At 54.7% G+C, this 16,113-nt stretch overlaps 6 protein-coding genes across 6 annotated transcripts; 2 read left to right on the top strand and 4 right to left on the bottom strand.

The window, feature by feature from the left end:
• Positions 1-205: 205 nt before the first annotated feature.
• PODANS_1_2200 (uncharacterized protein) lies at positions 206-6,709 on the bottom strand (the record flags this gene model as incomplete). Its single annotated transcript, XM_001912379.1, has 2 exons — positions 206-473; positions 540-6,709. The coding sequence occupies 2 exons, from the start codon at positions 6,707-6,709 to the stop codon at positions 206-208; spliced, it is 6,438 nt and encodes a 2,145-aa protein (XP_001912414.1).
• Positions 6,710-7,549: 840 nt separating this feature from the next.
• On the bottom strand, positions 7,550-7,820 carry PODANS_1_2190 (uncharacterized protein; the record flags this gene model as incomplete). The annotated part of the gene is made up of 3 exons (XM_001912378.1): positions 7,550-7,603; positions 7,665-7,713; positions 7,780-7,820. 3 exons carry the CDS (start codon positions 7,818-7,820, stop codon positions 7,550-7,552), a joined length of 144 nt encoding a protein of 47 aa, XP_001912413.1.
• A 684-nt stretch (positions 7,821-8,504) lies between these two features.
• Positions 8,505-9,116, top strand: PODANS_1_2180 (uncharacterized protein; the record flags this gene model as incomplete). Its single annotated transcript, XM_001912377.1, has 1 exon — positions 8,505-9,116. The coding sequence occupies one exon, from the start codon at positions 8,505-8,507 to the stop codon at positions 9,114-9,116; it is 612 nt and encodes a 203-aa protein (XP_001912412.1).
• A 467-nt stretch (positions 9,117-9,583) lies between these two features.
• Positions 9,584-11,113, bottom strand: PODANS_1_2170 (uncharacterized protein; the record flags this gene model as incomplete). Its single annotated transcript, XM_001912376.1, has 1 exon — positions 9,584-11,113. The coding sequence occupies one exon, from the start codon at positions 11,111-11,113 to the stop codon at positions 9,584-9,586; it is 1,530 nt and encodes a 509-aa protein (XP_001912411.1).
• Positions 11,114-11,513: 400 nt separating this feature from the next.
• Positions 11,514-12,170, bottom strand: PODANS_1_2160 (uncharacterized protein; the record flags this gene model as incomplete). Its single annotated transcript, XM_001912375.1, has 1 exon — positions 11,514-12,170. One exon carries the CDS (start codon positions 12,168-12,170, stop codon positions 11,514-11,516), a length of 657 nt encoding a protein of 218 aa, XP_001912410.1.
• A 377-nt stretch (positions 12,171-12,547) lies between these two features.
• Positions 12,548-14,312, top strand: PODANS_1_2150 (uncharacterized protein; the record flags this gene model as incomplete). The annotated part of the gene is made up of 2 exons (XM_001912374.1): positions 12,548-13,581; positions 13,637-14,312. 2 exons carry the CDS (start codon positions 12,548-12,550, stop codon positions 14,310-14,312), a joined length of 1,710 nt encoding a protein of 569 aa, XP_001912409.1.
• Between the last annotated feature and the right edge of the window lie 1,801 nt (positions 14,313-16,113).

Raw genomic sequence — 16,113 nt, 5'->3', positions numbered from 1 at the left:
CATCTTGACATTATACTGATACAAAAATAAAAACCGTTCATTTCTCAACTCTTGGTGTTTCTGCCATAAAACAAGTTCACCCGCCCATAAGTAGTACCCCTATGCCCCCAAAAGTCCAGAGTGTACGTTACAAAAACTGACCTCCCCTTCCTTTTGCCCCCCCCCCCCCGCCGCTCACGTGCCCCCATCATCTGTTTTACGCCCGCTAAATCGTCTCCCACCCCCCATTATTGATATCCGCCTCCAGCTTCCTCGCGATATAACTCGGCACCCCGTGCCCCAACCACAACCCCCTCAGCATGCTATCATACCTCTTCTGATGCAAAAACAGCTGCCGCCCAAACCTCAGCCCAAAGTCCACCTCGCCATACCGGTCGATATACGGCGCGTGGCTGAAGCTGCCCGACTTCCTAAACAGGTACAAGACGCAGCACTTGCGGATATTGATAAACAGCCCGATATTCTTTTGGCACCTAATTTCCCCCTTTGGTCAGCATCACTCACTCATTGTACAATGTTTGGAAGAGAGAAAAACAAACCTCCACATATGCTGCTGTGCCCCCCCAACCTTGCTGTTCTTCCTCCCCTCCTTGACATCCTTCGCACAGCACACCGCCTGCCCGCAAAAAATCTCCCCGCAAAACAGACAAATCGTCGGGTCCGTAATGTCCTTCCCCTTTGTCGGACATTTCCTGCGCGTGCACTCCTCGATCAAAAGGTCATAATTCTTTGGCAAGCCCACCAGCTCAAAAATGCCAGGGTGGCTCACCAGCGCCGCCGTCGACAGCCCTTCCTCGTCCTCCGAGTTGGGCGCAACAACACTGTGCTTGATCCACCCCTCAACCAAGTACTTCGTCGCCGGAACCGGCCACCCGCTTGCCGGCCCGTCTTCAACACTAAAAGCGCTGAGCATCTCGTCAAAGCTAGGCAGGCGGAGCATTTCAGTCAGTCTCTCCAGCTCCGACAGTTCCGGCTGGGGCGAGACCCTCGAGTTGAAATCAACTCCAAACTTGACGTGCAGCAGCAGGACGCACTTTCTCAAAAAGGTCAAGGCGTACTTCTTGACAAACGTGTACATGCCCTCCAGGGTGTCCAAACCCTCCTGGGAGAACCCCCCGTTGGTGAAGTCTTCCCTGGACAAACCTCCTTGCGCCTCGGCCGCGACGTCAAAGTGGAAGATGAGGTCGCAAAACTCGACAAACCTCGCCAGGGAGGGGGACATGGTCTGCTTGCTGCGCGTGATGTGCTGGAACCACTGGTAAAAGGGCATGTTACGCGCCATTTGGTACGTCACCTTGACAATCTCGGCCAGGTAGCACAAGCGGACGAGGTGGGCGATTTCAAAGTGCTGCGCGTGGGCTACGCCAAAGACGCTTTCACAAAGAAAGACGAAGAGGTCTTGTCTGAGGAGCGCGGGATAATCCGCCAGGGGGGTGCGTGTGTGCTCCGTTTCTTGGTCGGTGTACTGTCTGATGAAGAGTTGGCAGTGCTGGCGTTCACTGTCGGCACGATACTCGGTGTCGATGCGGTTTTCTCCATTCTCCTTCAAGCCACCGACGGCGATAAACGAGGTGACCGTCTCGCTGAGGATACGCAGCTGAGTGAGGACCTGCTCCGGGATTCTTTCCAAAAACGTCTGACCGTATTCGGCCTCAACTCCACGCTGTTGAATTTCCACGGCAGAAATCGAGAACCCTACCGAGCGTGCGAGCACATCACTAGAAAAGAGCTCAGCACTGTCGGCCTCGGGAAGATTGTCCTGGTGGCGCGAGCGAAGACCGTTCTTCTTCAGGCTGTCTCTAAGCCGACGGTAGACGTTGACCAACTCTCGCATGCTGCTGTGAGCCTCAGGGGTGGCACCTCGACTACCACTGGTCTCTGGGGCAGAAACGATACTGAACGTCTCGCTATAAGGGCTTGCCGTCGGCAACGACGAAGCACCCACATGAACCCAGGCATCGTCCAACAGCTGCGCCGATTTCTCTGCCAGGTTGGTGACCATGTACGTCTGTGTGTACGCTGCAAACGCGTCTTGGACACCATCAGGAGGCCGAGCAGCCCCGAGCGAATAGTACGCCGAGTGCAGTTGCTCGTTAAGGAAATCAGAAAAGGACTTCTCGGGCACCAACGGACCAGGATACGACTCTTCCTGTCCCTTCCAAATAATAGGAAGAAACGCATTGCCGAGAGCCTTGCACAAAGGACACACAAATTCCAACCTGTTGGTGTCTTCAGGTGGGTGCCGTGCAATCTGCTGATTATGTCGACGAATGATGGAATCATAGTAGGCCTCGAAACAGCCATAGTGCATAATGTGGCCACAACCAATAGCTACCGGACCAGGCCGGGACAGATTCGGTGGGAACCCCTTCCCAATGCACTGCCGCTCTGCCTCAAAGACCTCGCCGTGCTGATCCACCTTTTGAACCTTGTGTCTGTTCTCACCGGCAACACCAAACGGACGAATATCCTCCACTGACCGATCAAGGTTGTCAGGCGTGTTGAAAGCCTCCCTCACAAAGTCAGGATCCTGGAGATCAGTCTGCCTCAGGATGTTGCTCTGTGTGAAATACGCAAACGTGCCATACAACCGCCGGTCATCCGTCTCTTCCTGGCACAAGATGCAAGTTCCTGCTGGGTATTTCCAGAACTTGCGGTGCTCCTGAGCCGGCGGAAGACGCTCATCTTCCTCGAGCTCATCCACCTCTCCCCAGTCAATATCCTGCTGGTTCTCCATGAAGCTCTTCTGCTGAGCCTGAAATTGCGCCATGACTCGACGCTGTCGGTCCAGCGCCGCCTTCTTCTTGCGCTCCCGCTCCTCGTCAGCTGACGCGGCTGCAGGCGACGATGTGTTCATGCGGTCCAGCGACAGACCGAGACGGTCACAGGCAAATTCAAAGCCCCGTGGGCGCTTTTGGCGCATCCTCCGGAGCACCAACTCGATCTTCAGATGACATCCCTTGTACTCCTCCTTGGACGACATCATGTTCAGGAGAGACACGATTGTCTTTGACTGTGGTGCCTCGGGAACGAAATGGCGAGCTTGCTGATTCAGGGCAATGCTGATAAACGAAGGCTGCTCTGGCTCCTGCTCGTCATCCGTGACATTGTCCTCGGCGATGGCAATCAGGACGAGGTGCAGAAGAACCTGCAAGAAGGATTCCACTCGAGTGGCAGGAACTCCTGGTGTTAATTTCGAGTATGTGAGAGCATACAGCAGCGAGTAATAGACAATCTGCGCAAACATCCCGGTGCTGGTGAATTTGCCCAGTCCGGCAAACACACCCGACGTGACAGGGCGAGGCTTGGGTTCGTAGACAACATCTTCAATGGGCTTGCCAGTCTTCTTGGCAATCCACTTGCGCCAGGCCATCTCCGCCTCCTCTCGTTGGTTCTTGTTGTAGTGGGCGATGTATGGATCAACCTCTTCGACATGCTGTGGTTTGAGTTCAAAGAGTCCAACGTCAGTCAGCCCCTCGGGAGATTTGAAGGTGGCCATCTCATCCAGTATCCGGTGGAAGTCTTCTTGCTCCTGGAACTTATCAGGAAGCTTTGCGCAAATATCCGAGAATGAGAGCGGCTTGAAGCACAGAACGTGAGTCAGATCCCTGCGCATGGAAGCGATTTGAGGGTTCTTCTCTTCATCATTGCGGACCAGAGACGTCTTGTCGCTGAGCAGAACGATGAGAAGATGGATCATGTCCTCCACGACATCCAGATGCTGACCATCGTCTTGACTCTTGGTCTTTTGTTCAAAGATGCCCTTGACCCACTTCTCCATGCCGAACCGATCGATGATAGACGCCAGCACGCGGCTGGGATCACAAACCACCAAGGCCGTCTGCAACAAGAAGATATCGCGGTGGTGGGACACATCTCTCTGACCAACACCGCGGTATGTTCCAGCTTGGTGACGCAAGCTCAACCCGTTCCTGACCCACATGCCCGCCTTCATCTGAGCAAGCCACGCGCACACTCGTAGCGGGTAGTCAAAGGCAGCCATGAGGTAGTCCTCGGGAGTAAACTCTCGCTTTGGCCACACCTTCTTGCCCATGGAGCGAGGCTTCATAGTAAGCTCCTGCGTGGTGAAAGTCAAGAGTGCCCTGAGCTGTTCCACCGGCATAGCCTTGCCACATTCGATCAACCAAGACAGAGTGTAGTGAAGCGCATGGTGGAAACTTATCGGCTGCTCCTCAACAACAAACTTGACCACCTCAATCTCGTTATGTGTCGGGTCAAACTCAAAGTCGCTGAGTGTCTTGAACCGAATTTCATCCTTGATCTCCGATCCGCTGAACCGGCTGCGTTCAGCTCCAATGGAGTTGACAATGACCGACTTGGCCGCGAGGCGAATAGCTTTCTCCACGTGGACAAACTCCTGCTCACTGACATTCCGGAAAGACTCGGCAAACTGCCGGCATAGCCTGTTGATTTCACGAGTGACCAGCGAAGCGCTGATCCAGCTGTCCGTCTCGTATTCGACGTGCTCACCCACCGCCCTGACGTTAGGACAGATGCCTTGGTGCAGTTTGACGAGGTCCAAGAACTGCATCATGTACCGCTCCTCTGTCCGAAGGCGCTCTTGGACGTTGGGGGAGCCAAAGAGATACTTGAGATCAAGGAAGAAATGATACATTCTGCGGTTGGTGACGGAACCAGTGTCGAAGGCCAAGACAGCGCTGGAGTCCACATCCCAGGGGTGCCCGACTTGCCGAGTCGTCAGGAAGGTGTATAAGATGGCCATCAAGTTTGTCAAGAAGTTGCCACGCTCCACGACCTCGGCCGTGATGGATGGGGTGGTCAGCATTTGTAAGGATATGTTGATGATGGAATGGTCCGGCTCGCGGTCGCCGATGAGATACAACTGCGCAAGCGTGGTGTAGAGTCCGGCGAACCGGAGACCCAGGATGCGCTTAAACTCGGGAATTGTGACCACAGTCGAGATGTACAAGGATCGCAGGTCATTCCGAACCTTCTTCCACATCCTGAGGTCGAACAGAATCATCCAGTCCAGCCGCACCCTCTCAAACAGGTCCTCGGCAACCGGGATTCCTTCTTCTTCCACATAGCCTGTGGGAGTGGCAAGCCAGTATGAACCGGGTGCTGGGGCTGACTCTCCGGTTTTGTTGTTGCCGGGTGTCTTGGGTATGTCGAGACGAGGCTTGAAAGACACCGTAGGAGCAATAAGCGGCTCTGCGGTATCAGAATCCGAAGGAGTGAGCTCCCTTTCCCGAGCAGTTCGTCTGGGAGCTGGAACTGGAGGAGGCGGTGGCGGTGGTGGCGGATAGCCAGCAGCTGTAGCTTCATCATCTTCTAAAGCGTTGTCTTGACGCCAGTCTTGCATGGGAATATCGCCGCCCTCTGTCCTGGTATCGATCATCATGACATCGCCGTCGTCATCCCCGTTCTCTTCCATATCACTCCCAAGGGCGTGCTCATATTCCTCCTCGTCGATATCAATTCCGTCGTCATCATCATCAGAATCGTCTATGGGCTCTCCCACACGGGCGGCAGCTCGAGCTTGCACCATGATTCTTATTTGCTGGGCATAGAACTCGTCCTCCTCAAAGTATTGGCGTTCAGTCATCTCCTCGTCATCCATGCCGTCCTGTCCAACATTGGCGTGTGTAGCTCGACTTCCTCGGCGCCATGGTTTGAGCATCTCCTCACAAACAACTTGCCTAAGAATGTTGTGGTCGTTGCCGACGCTGCATCCCGAGATGTCTCTTAGCCAATCCACCATCGTGCTGACCATCTGCTCTCGGAACGTGTCTCGAGCTGAGCGAATTGTGACAGTGACCCTGATCCTTTCCAAAACCTCGGCAACTTCTATGAGTTTTTCGATACTTTGGTCGTACATCAACAGACTTCTACCGATGCCGTCCGTCTCGTAGGCCTTTGCGAGGCCGGTTGCCAGCGTCGTCCCGCATGCTCTCGCCACCTGGTCTTGAACGTCTGCAACCGTATGCTTTTCGTCGTTCCAAAGAAGTACACACCATTCTTCTGGCCTCGTTGTGTCCCCGCCGCAGTATGTTGAGGATAATCTAGAGTTTACCTCGTCTCTCTCGATCGACTCGACCGTCTTTGTTTGCCGGAGCTGCTCAGGGGAGCACGAGATGACATCGCACATGTAGTCAAAGACGCGGCCGATCGTCATTCGGATGCTGGCGAGGAGGTCCTCCGGCGCTCCAGTGTTTGCTTTCCCCTTCCCCTTATCCTCCCCCTCCCACACCGAGTGTATCGTGCAAAACACGGGCCTCTTCCACGCCTCTGCATCTCCACAGTCACAACACCCACTGTTTCCAGGCGAGATGTTGATCCTAACCATGTGCCCCGTATGGTCCGTCGCATCGAAGCATTTGCTGCAGAGGCAGCAGGTATCGTCAGCGCTGCATGTCCGGCATGCGTACGAGGCCTCGCCCTGTTTGAAAATGTGTCCGCAAGCCTTGCCGCGCGCAGCCTCGGTGTACTCTGCGCCTTCGATGGCGCCCTGGGCGTCTCGCATTTTGAGGGTCCCGTCAGGTCGGGTTGGGCCACCGGTGGGGAAGAAAAGCTCCATGTAGTCGTCCCGACCGCCAGCCATGGACCAGAAAAGGTCCTTGAGCAGATCTCGGGCGGCATCCTCAGAGTATCGACACCGGTGGCGGTAGGGCAAGTTTCGCAGCACCTGGCAGAGCTGCTGCTCTTGCGTCGACATCATGTCGGCCATGATCGGTGAGCCGCCTTTTGCGTTTGTGACGTCAACTCTTATTTCAGGTCGGATACGGTGGTGGGCATCGAGTAAAAGAGGTGGATTGATTGTATAGACGTGTACTGGTGTGTTTTGCGCCGTTGCTGAATCTCGAAATGGGGCCAACAACTAACGGTGGTTTGTTGTCTTATCGGTGGTGGTTGATAGAGGGCTGCTCCCAATAAGTGAATGGAGGGGAAATCGTGGGGTTCCAAACGTGGTAGATCGAAGTCGGTCAGGGGTGGCGTGCTGGGGCGTCACCAATTTCCAAGGTCCAGGCGGTTCAGCTGTCTCGGCGCTTGGGTGCAGTGTTTGCATGCACGACTATCACAAAGGAATTTGGTTGTTGGTGTAAGCGGCTTAGTTGGGCTGTCCTCTTGGATTCTTAAAAGAGTGCTCTAGTGATGCTCCAAGTTTTAAAGACTTTAAAAGCTTGAGCATTACCAAAAGTGGATTATTGTATCACCCACTGGGTATCACAGAGAGATCCGTTCCACCGAAGCATGATTAGGTACTTAGAGATATGTTTGGACGGAGCATTATCTCATACATGGCACAACTATTAAGTCATACCCAATCCCTGAAGCTCCCGAGTTCATCCCACTACCTCCCCTAATCACCGTGACCTGCCAGAGCCAGCTTTCAGAGATGATGCACCATTGCAATCGCCAAGCAATGTTCTATTCCAGGTTCCTCTACAGCCGTCTCCGGTCTAGAATTATACAAGGTCGGGGCCCCTCCTCATTTTCCTGCCTCGACTAACCGCTCCTCGTTTGGGTCCATGCGGTGGTGTGTGTGGTTTCCTTCGTCTGCCATCCTTTACTCGTCGTCCTCAGACTCGGCGTACTTGTGGCGGATGTCCTTCCATTGGCGCTGTTCCTCTCAGTCAGCATTTCCCTTCCCTCATTCTGAATAGTGTGGCATGTCGACGTACCCCCCGGTTGTGGTGGTCCCAGACCTTGTTCATGACAGTGTCGTAGCCCCTGTTGACATGTTCAGCATGGTTGTTCTTTGCGCGGGTAGGCGTTCTTGTCTAATCGGCGGCATACATGTTGAACGCAAAGGCACCGGCAAAGACGGCACCAAGCATGGTGGCGTTGTTGCGGAAGATGGCGCTATAGCTGGGTTAGTATCGGTAGTCGTCGGCTCCGGCGTGTCTCTCTCTCCCGGACGGGTAGGGCAGGACTTGCTTGTAAATGGCAGACTGGGAGCATCGCGCACATGGTCAGCACTGAGTTGTTCATTTCTCTTGGTACGGGGGCAGCTCTCACCATTTTGTCGGTTCTCGAGGCGACTACCTGGGTCAATTGAAAGACTCGGGTTCCGGGGTTGACGTCGGGAAGGTGGATGCGAGATCGCGAAGCTGGTCAAGGCCGGGTGTTTCGATGCGATTGAGCAAGCAAAACTGACTGACCACTGAATGGAAGCCGGAAACACCGCACGGAACTATCCGGCTGCCTTCTGATTGGCCAAAGCTGTCTTCCCAGGCTTGACAGGGCAGAAAGCTTGGCGGGGACTGAACCCCGCCAAACATTTATTGCTGGAGCAGAGAGCGCAGAGAGCAACATGGCGTCTTTCATCCACATCTGACAACTCGACCGTTTCTCGCAACTCATGCAACGGTACTGCCACGCCGGTGTGCAGCAGGTGACGGGCCTCGTCAACCTTTTTCCCGCCGAGACTTATTCTGAGTGAACTGGATCCGGCCGTTTCTGTTTCTTCCATCACATTGTCGCCCATCAGCTTCATCAGATCAAACCCCACCTCCACAACCATGCCATCCCAACCCACCAAATCCGGTATCGTGACCGACGAGGCCAGCGGCGAGCGCCACATCCCCGAGTCCGTCCGTGCCGATGGTAGCACAAGAAAAGCAATCAAGATCCGCCCCGGCTACCGCCCTCCCGAGGATATCGAAGTCTACAAGAACCCCGCCGCCGAGAGCTTTCGCACGCGCGGCAAGGGCCCCCCTCCCGGCTCGGAAGGCCTGAAGGACGAACCAAAGCCTGCTGCGTCCGCCTCTGCGAATAAGAACGCTAAGCGACGTGAGGCGGCCCGCAACAAGGCTCAAGCTGCGGAGGCTGCCGGTGCTTCGGCGAAGGCCCCCGAGAAGGCCCCCGAGAAGGCCCCCGAGCCTGTAGTGGAAGAGCTCGACTCCGAGGTGGAGAAGGCGAAGAAGGCCCGCAACCTCAAGAAGAAGCTCAGGCAGGTGAAGAGTCTTCAAGAGAAGCAGGAGGAAGGTGCTGCTCTCTTGCCTGAGCAATTGGCGAAGGTCCTCAAGATTAACGAGCTTATTCGCGAGCTTGATGCTTTGGGCTTTGACTCTGAAGGAGAGCCCAAGAACAAGGAGGCCGATCCCACCAAGGACAAGACCGCCGACGACTGAGACCCCTACCACTGGGACTACGGTTATCAGAAACTCATATCCGGCTCAGTGTTGGATCACGACTAGCTTTTGCAGGCCCGGCCGACATATCACATCAGCAAACTCGGCCAGTTGGCAACGAATCACTTGGAACCAGGAGGTGGAATCCAATTCGGCCAGTTGGAAGACCTGAGATGCAAACGATCACAGTTTTATGTGGTCCTGTGCCATATTTATTATTCTGGCACATATCTACGCCTCGAGCGACTTGACAACAAGTCAGTTGGGAGGACATATAAAGGAGTGGCATGAGCTTTTAGGGGCTTCTCAACCTTACGATGAAGTTCCCATAATCAAAGGAGCAGGCCAAGCCGAAGTAAAGATATGGAGGGGCTAGCATCAAGCAATGTTGGATAAAAGCTGGGGTATCAACGGTCTATACAGTTTTACATAATGTACATTGATATACAAAAACCTTTGCCTGCTTCTCAGGCAGGAGATTTAATCGACCCCTCCACAGTAGGAGGCTCAGGCTCATATGTCCTCGGGATCAAGTGCTCAGCCATCTTGATCGCCCCTTCCATGTCCCCCTTGTGGAACTGGAACAATCCCTGAATGGCCGCCGTAGACGTGTGTCTTTTAGGAACAGCAGGATCTTTCTGGTCGCCACCAAACAGCCCCAACCCATCCAATCTCTCCAAGAACCTTTCCCTGCCCTTGTGGTCAGTGTCAACATCCCCATAGTACCTATCCCACATTTGACCGGCCTGATACCGCGACGCCTCCCCAATCCTCACCATCATGTCCACTCTCCCCGGTCTGATCAGCGCCGGATCAAGCTTGTCAATGTGGTTCGTCGTTAAAAACGCTATCCTATCCTCGCCCGCCGCCAAGCCGTCCAGAGCGTTCAACAACCCAGAAGCAGTAACACTCCTCCCAGAATACCCATCCGGATCCCTCTGCCGCCTATTCACCAACGCAGCATCCACATCCTCCAACAACAAGATACTCTTCTCGGGCAACTGCGTCAACAGCTGCGCCAGCAAATCATCCGTCATGCCCATCTCGGACAAATTAATCATGGCAACCGAGTAATCCAGCTCTCCCGCCAGCGCCTGGATAAAACTCGTCTTTCCCGTCCCCGGCGGGCCATAAAGCAGATATCCGCGCCGATAGGGGACACCCCGCTCCGTGTACCACTCCTGAGCAGCCATAAACTCCTTCACATCCGCCACCAAGCTTTCCTTCACCCCCTCGTCGAGAATGACGCTCCCGAGAGGGCGTTTGAGTCTTGGCTTCCCAAGCACGGTCCACTGCATGTTGCGGGCCGTGTAGACAACTGTCTTGCCCTGCTGGAAAGACTGCGCCAGCTCGTGAGCCTGGGTGAAGACCTCGGCCAGGACATGGCGGTGCATCCAGAGGAGGGTAAGCGTCAACGTCTCGTGGGGCTCGCCCGTCGCGGTGGTGGCGGTGGAGGCTTTCTCGCGGTTGACGGCGATGTACACCCCTGGCTTGTGGCGGACGATGTGGTGCCCGAACCCTGGCTGGACGCGGAAATCGGCGTGGGTGCGGCCGTTGCCTTCTTCGCCGGCGACTTTGGAGAGGGATTTGGTTGTTGTTGTTACAGACAGTGACCGGAGCCGGGTGAGGCGCTGGGCGATGAAGCCCGAGTTGTCTCTTGGTTGGGCTAGCCAGGCCAGGACCCAGGAGTAGGATGGGTCGCGCTTGGAGATCTCGATGTTGACGAGGAGCTGGCGGCGGAGGAGGGCGGTGCCTTGGATCAGGGCGCGGCGGCCAAAGGCGGCGGCTGCGCCTAGGGAGGCGAGGCCGAGACCGCCGGCGAAGACGGGGTTGGTGAAGAGCTGGTCGAGGGGGAGGAAGGAGGGGGCCGCCGCGGTGGAGGGGCTCGTTGATGGCGGGGCTGAGGGGCTATATGGTGGTGGTGATTGTGCTGACTGTGGTGATGGCGGGAACGGCAGGCCCGCCGCGGGCGGCATTTGGGAATTGGGCGCCGGCATGGTGGACGGCTACATTGCGCGGTGAGTCGGGGATGGATCTGGTGGGTTGCAAGGCCACTTGCGGGACGGAAGGCTGAAAGTTGAATTGACAGGGCCGGGAGAACTTGAAATTTTAAGTGGGTCCACGCCGTTGCAAGCCGGCGCTTCGGTATCCATTCCGCCGGACCCAAGACCTCAGAACGACATTCGTTGCTTCAACATAGGATGAACACAAGACCACCAGAGGGATATATTCCTTAGGGCCTGTTCCCATGGTCAAAGATGGGTAAACACTTTTGAACAAAGGAGAAAAGCCTCCCAGGAGTCCCCGGAAAGAACATGATAATATACAACATGTACACAGGATATGGATCTGCCCCAGGTTTCGACATTCCCAACCCCCCAGTTTTCTATTAACCCTTTAACCCAATCTCCTTGGTTTTTTGCTTCTGGTACCACCGAACTTGATTCTTGTCGAATCCGACACCTTGACAATCTTATCCCTCAACCCCTTGCCTTCGTTGCCCATCAGGACCTTGACGACCGCCTCTCTCCCGGATCCGAAACCGCGCAGGATAACCTCCAATTTGTGAATCTTCTTCGTCAAACCCTTCTGGTTCATCTTGTCGATCACATATGCTCCCAGCTGGTACGCCGAATCGTAGTGCTTGCGTCCGGCATGCTTGAAACCGAGGTTGCCGCAAGATAGCGAGATGAGGGCGTCCCGGTTGGGCTTTGTGAGAGTGACGTGTGTGTTGTGCTTGTGCGAGTAAATGTGGAAGTGATATGGCTCCAGCTCGGTATCCTCCTCCAAAGGATCCAGATTGAAATCCTGTGTCAGGTCTCCGCTGCTGCTGTTGGCTTTGGAGGGATCGGCAACGTTCTCCATGAAGTTCCTCGTAAGGGTCATCATGGCGTCCGACTGTGATGCTGGGGAAGAAGGGTTATCAGCCCGTACAATGGGCGACTGGGAGAAGAGGCGAGCCCATTGCGGCGCGCTGGGAGCTGGGTGTCGAGGTTTGGTCAAGGTCCGAAGCATGCCCTGTGCCATGAGGCGGGGCGTCGAGAACCGACTCATCTTTTGTTACCAGTTGCCGTCTGCTGGGTTTCAAAGAGGATCGGAACGGCTTGTTCGGTTTCGACTCGACTCGGGGCACTAGCGGATTGGTCGTGGGCGGTCTTCGGAGACACGGGGCGCAATTGGAGGTCGCTCACTAGGTGATCACTGCTGAGCGCAATGACCGCCTTTGGAGCTCGAATTAATTTTAGGACCCCTCGGTGGCGGCCGACTGGAGCGCCGAGCCGGGAATTTGCCGGGGTCTTGGCAAAGATTTTGGCGGGCGGCCAAAGAATTCCAGATATTGAAGCATCTTCTTGTTGCCGCATCCCATCCACTTTGCATGGGCCCAAATCCCACCACACTTGCGCGCTTTCTTTCCTGTTACACTCTCGCTGATGTCGGCTGTCGGCTTCAATATTTCCACTTCTCTTCGCGCCTGTCTAGGGCCGTCCTCTTTCACAGCAGCAGCAACAGCCGCAGTAATCATGAACGCCTCCCGGCAGATCCAGAGGCTGTCGCCCGCCGCTCCATTGCGAGTATCGGGCCTCCGCAACATCACCAGCAACAATACTGTTGTGCCAGCACAGATTCGCCTTCTCTCCAGCCAGACCTCCCACACCCAGAACGGGCTTCGGCGGCCATCTACCCCTCCTTCGCTCCAGCAACAACCCCTCCTCCGATCGACCTTCCTCCCCAGTTCGCTCAGATTAGACACATCACCACCATCACACAGCCGCTCGTTCCATGCCTCTTCCAGATCACTTCAGGCCGAGAACGCCAAGGCACGTAAAGTACCAGTAGAAGAGAAGGAGAAGGAGCCAGAGTCCAAGGAGGAGGGCAAGGAGGAGACCAAGGAAGAGGCCAAGGAGAAGAAAGAAGAGGGTGAGGGCGAGGAGTCAGAGGGCAAGAAGGAGGAGAAGGGAAAGAAGGGCGATGCGCCACCTCCCCCACCACATGGCGATAAGACTCCATGGCAGGTGTTCCTGGACACGATGCAGAGCGAATTCAAGCAGTCGAAGGAGTGGAATGAGTCAACCAAGGCCCTGTCCGCTGGCGCCACCGAGTTTATCGAGAGCGAAAAGGTCCGCAAGGCCCGTGAGGCCTACGAGGCCACGACCGGTGCCGTCACCAACACTGCCGCGACCGTTGTCAAGACCACTGCTGGTGCCATCGGCAAGGGTGCTCAGTGGACCTGGGAGACCCGTGCCATGAAGGGTGTAAGAAAGGGTGCCAACATTACTGGTGAGGTGCTCGACAAGGCCACCAAGCCAATTCGTGAGACCGAGGCGTACAAGAATGTCAAGGATGTGATCGACGACGGAAGCAGTTCGAGATATGGTGGGTGGATCGAGAAGGAGGAGCGCAGGAAGCGGAAAGAGGCTCTAGAGAAGCTCAGGCCACAGACCGAGATCCATGAGGAGGACCCCAAGTAAGTCTTGTTGCTTGCAAAGTAGCAAGCATACCAGCTAACAATACTCCCTCAGTGCCGGAACCAACGTCACTCTCCACAAGGACGCCGCCTGGAAGGAAGCCTGGCGCGACTTCCGCGACTCCAACAAGATGATGCAGAGCGTCTTCGGCCTGAAATCAGTCTACCAAGAGTCCGAGAACCCCCTTATCTCCACCGCCCGCAGCATCACCGACCGCGTCGCCGGCTTCTTCGCCGAGAACGAGACGGCCATGGTCATCAAGAAGGTCCGCACCATGGACCCGGCCTTCCAGATGGAGACCTTCCTCCAGGAACTTCGAGAGTACATCCTCCCCGAAGTCCTCGACGCCTACGTCAAGGGTGACGTCGAGACGCTCAAGCTCTGGCTCTCGGAGGCGCAGTACTCTGTGTACGAGGCCCTGACGAAGCAGTACCTCCAAAACGGCCTCAAGTCTGACGGCCGCATCCTCGATATCCGAGGTGTGGACGTCCTCAAGGCGCGCATGCTCGACCCTGGCGAGATCCCGGTTTTTGTTATTACTTGCCGGACGCAGGAGGTGCATGTGTACCGCAACGCCAAGACGGGCAAGCTCGCGGCGGGCATGGAGGACAAGGTCTCGCTCGTGACATATGCTATTGGTATCACGAGGATACCTGAGGATGTCAACAACCCAGAGACTAGAGGGTGGAGGTTGATTGAGATGCAAAAGAGCGGGAGGGAGTGGATTTAAATTTGCTTCTTCTTTCTTTTTATTTGGTGTTGTTGGCCAAAAACAAAACCAAAAAAACAAAAAGCAAGAGACTGTATTATACGGGATAATGTTCAGCAAGGGACAGGAACCATTTCTCGGCAAATGTATAGAAGGGAAGGGGGGTAGGTTGCGCGGCGCCTTGAGCATTTTCGACACACACACCACACATGAAAACAAAAACGAACAACAACACCACTCTTAAAATTTGTTGGCGTGGGAAGGGATGGGGGGTGGGGGAAAGCGAGCATCTATGTGTTGTTTTTTCCATGATGCGGACATTACTTGTAGTTTTTTTATTGTACATTAGGGAGAAAGGAGGAAGCGAGAGTCTGGTGGGAGTGTTTGATGGTGTGTGAGCAAGTTGGCTGGGCCAGATGAGAGGGGGGGACAAGCAAAAATGGTGGTAGGAGGAGCTCACCCCGAATAGCTGGGAAAAGAGGGAGGATCTCAGTATCTTTTGCCTTTCTGGGTAAACATTCTCATCCATATGTACAATTGTTGTGTATGCATTAATGAAGGCTAAAAGAATGACCAAAAAAAGTGAAAAGAGATATTCAGCGGCACACCACTTCTCTCTTGGATTACAATCATTGATCAGCTCACACATCTGTCTCACCCAACACAAAATCAAGACAGTAATAATTCATCTCATTAAACCAAAGACACGTATAACTAAATCAATAATCCTCCCCCGCCTTATCCCACGATATCATTATCATAAGAATTAAACCACCAACTCAACCCTTCCTTACACCCAACCATTTTCTCAGCCACCATTATCACGTTATAATCACCCCCCGAAAGAAGACAAAAAAGGAGAAGAAAAAAACACGAAACTTTATCTATCCCATGAAACAGAATGCAAATAAGTTAACCCCATTTCTAAACCACCCCCACCACCCCGGCTCTCTCCCCCCTACCTATCCCACCTCTAATATGATTGTGAATAAAATAGCTAACACTCCCCTTTCAACCCCTCTATAGATGCACAATGCTGCAGTCAAAAGGTATGAACCCCCCAAAAAAGATGCTTGATCACCCACTCACTCCTCCACTTCGGTAGGAGACCGACTGACACCCTGCCCAGAACCACTCGGCTCACTTTTGCTCTGAATCCTCCTCGAATAAAACGGGAAGTATCCCCTCACTTCTCCATCCTTCTCATCATCCCCATCACCACCCCCCTTCTTCCCCTTCTTCTCATCATCATCAAAACATATCCGCTTTCCCTTCTCGTCCTCATCCTCCTCGTCATCACTCTCAGGTGTCCGCGGCGAGATCGACTTCCAATCTAATCTCGGTTTTCTTGGAGTTGTGGTCAATCCCATACCCATCATTCCCACGGTTGACGGGACTTTTCCCCAGTACTGCTGCTTGACATCCTGCCCTCCTCTCTGCTGCTGCGTTTGTCTCACACCCAACGAGGACGACAAAGGCAACCCGCCGCCGGGTGGAAACAGCGGATATGGCGTTGCCGCCGCCCCAGCAGGAACCATAACCACTGGCGTGGCAAAAAACTGAACGTGGTGGTTCGGCGGGATGACCCCAGGCGGTGGAACAAGTCCACGAGGAAGGGGGGCAACAGGTGAAGGAGGCGGTGCAGGAGTAGTAGTCAAAGGTACAACCCGCGGGCTGTCGTTTCCAAATGACCGATCCACTACCCTTCCAACAGGGCTAGACGGAGTGGTTGTGCTAATGCGAGGCATAAAGGTCGGAGCACCAGGGTTCAGCCTCAAGCGGCTCGACGACGACGAAGTGTCCTACACGGGGTTAGAAAAGG

This window comes from Podospora anserina, chromosome 1 (genome assembly GCF_000226545.1).
Source record: "Podospora anserina S mat+ genomic DNA chromosome 1, supercontig 1".
Lineage (NCBI taxonomy): Eukaryota > Fungi > Ascomycota > Sordariomycetes > Sordariales > Podosporaceae > Podospora > Podospora anserina.
This window is presented reverse-complemented; position numbering and strand designations above follow the sequence as displayed.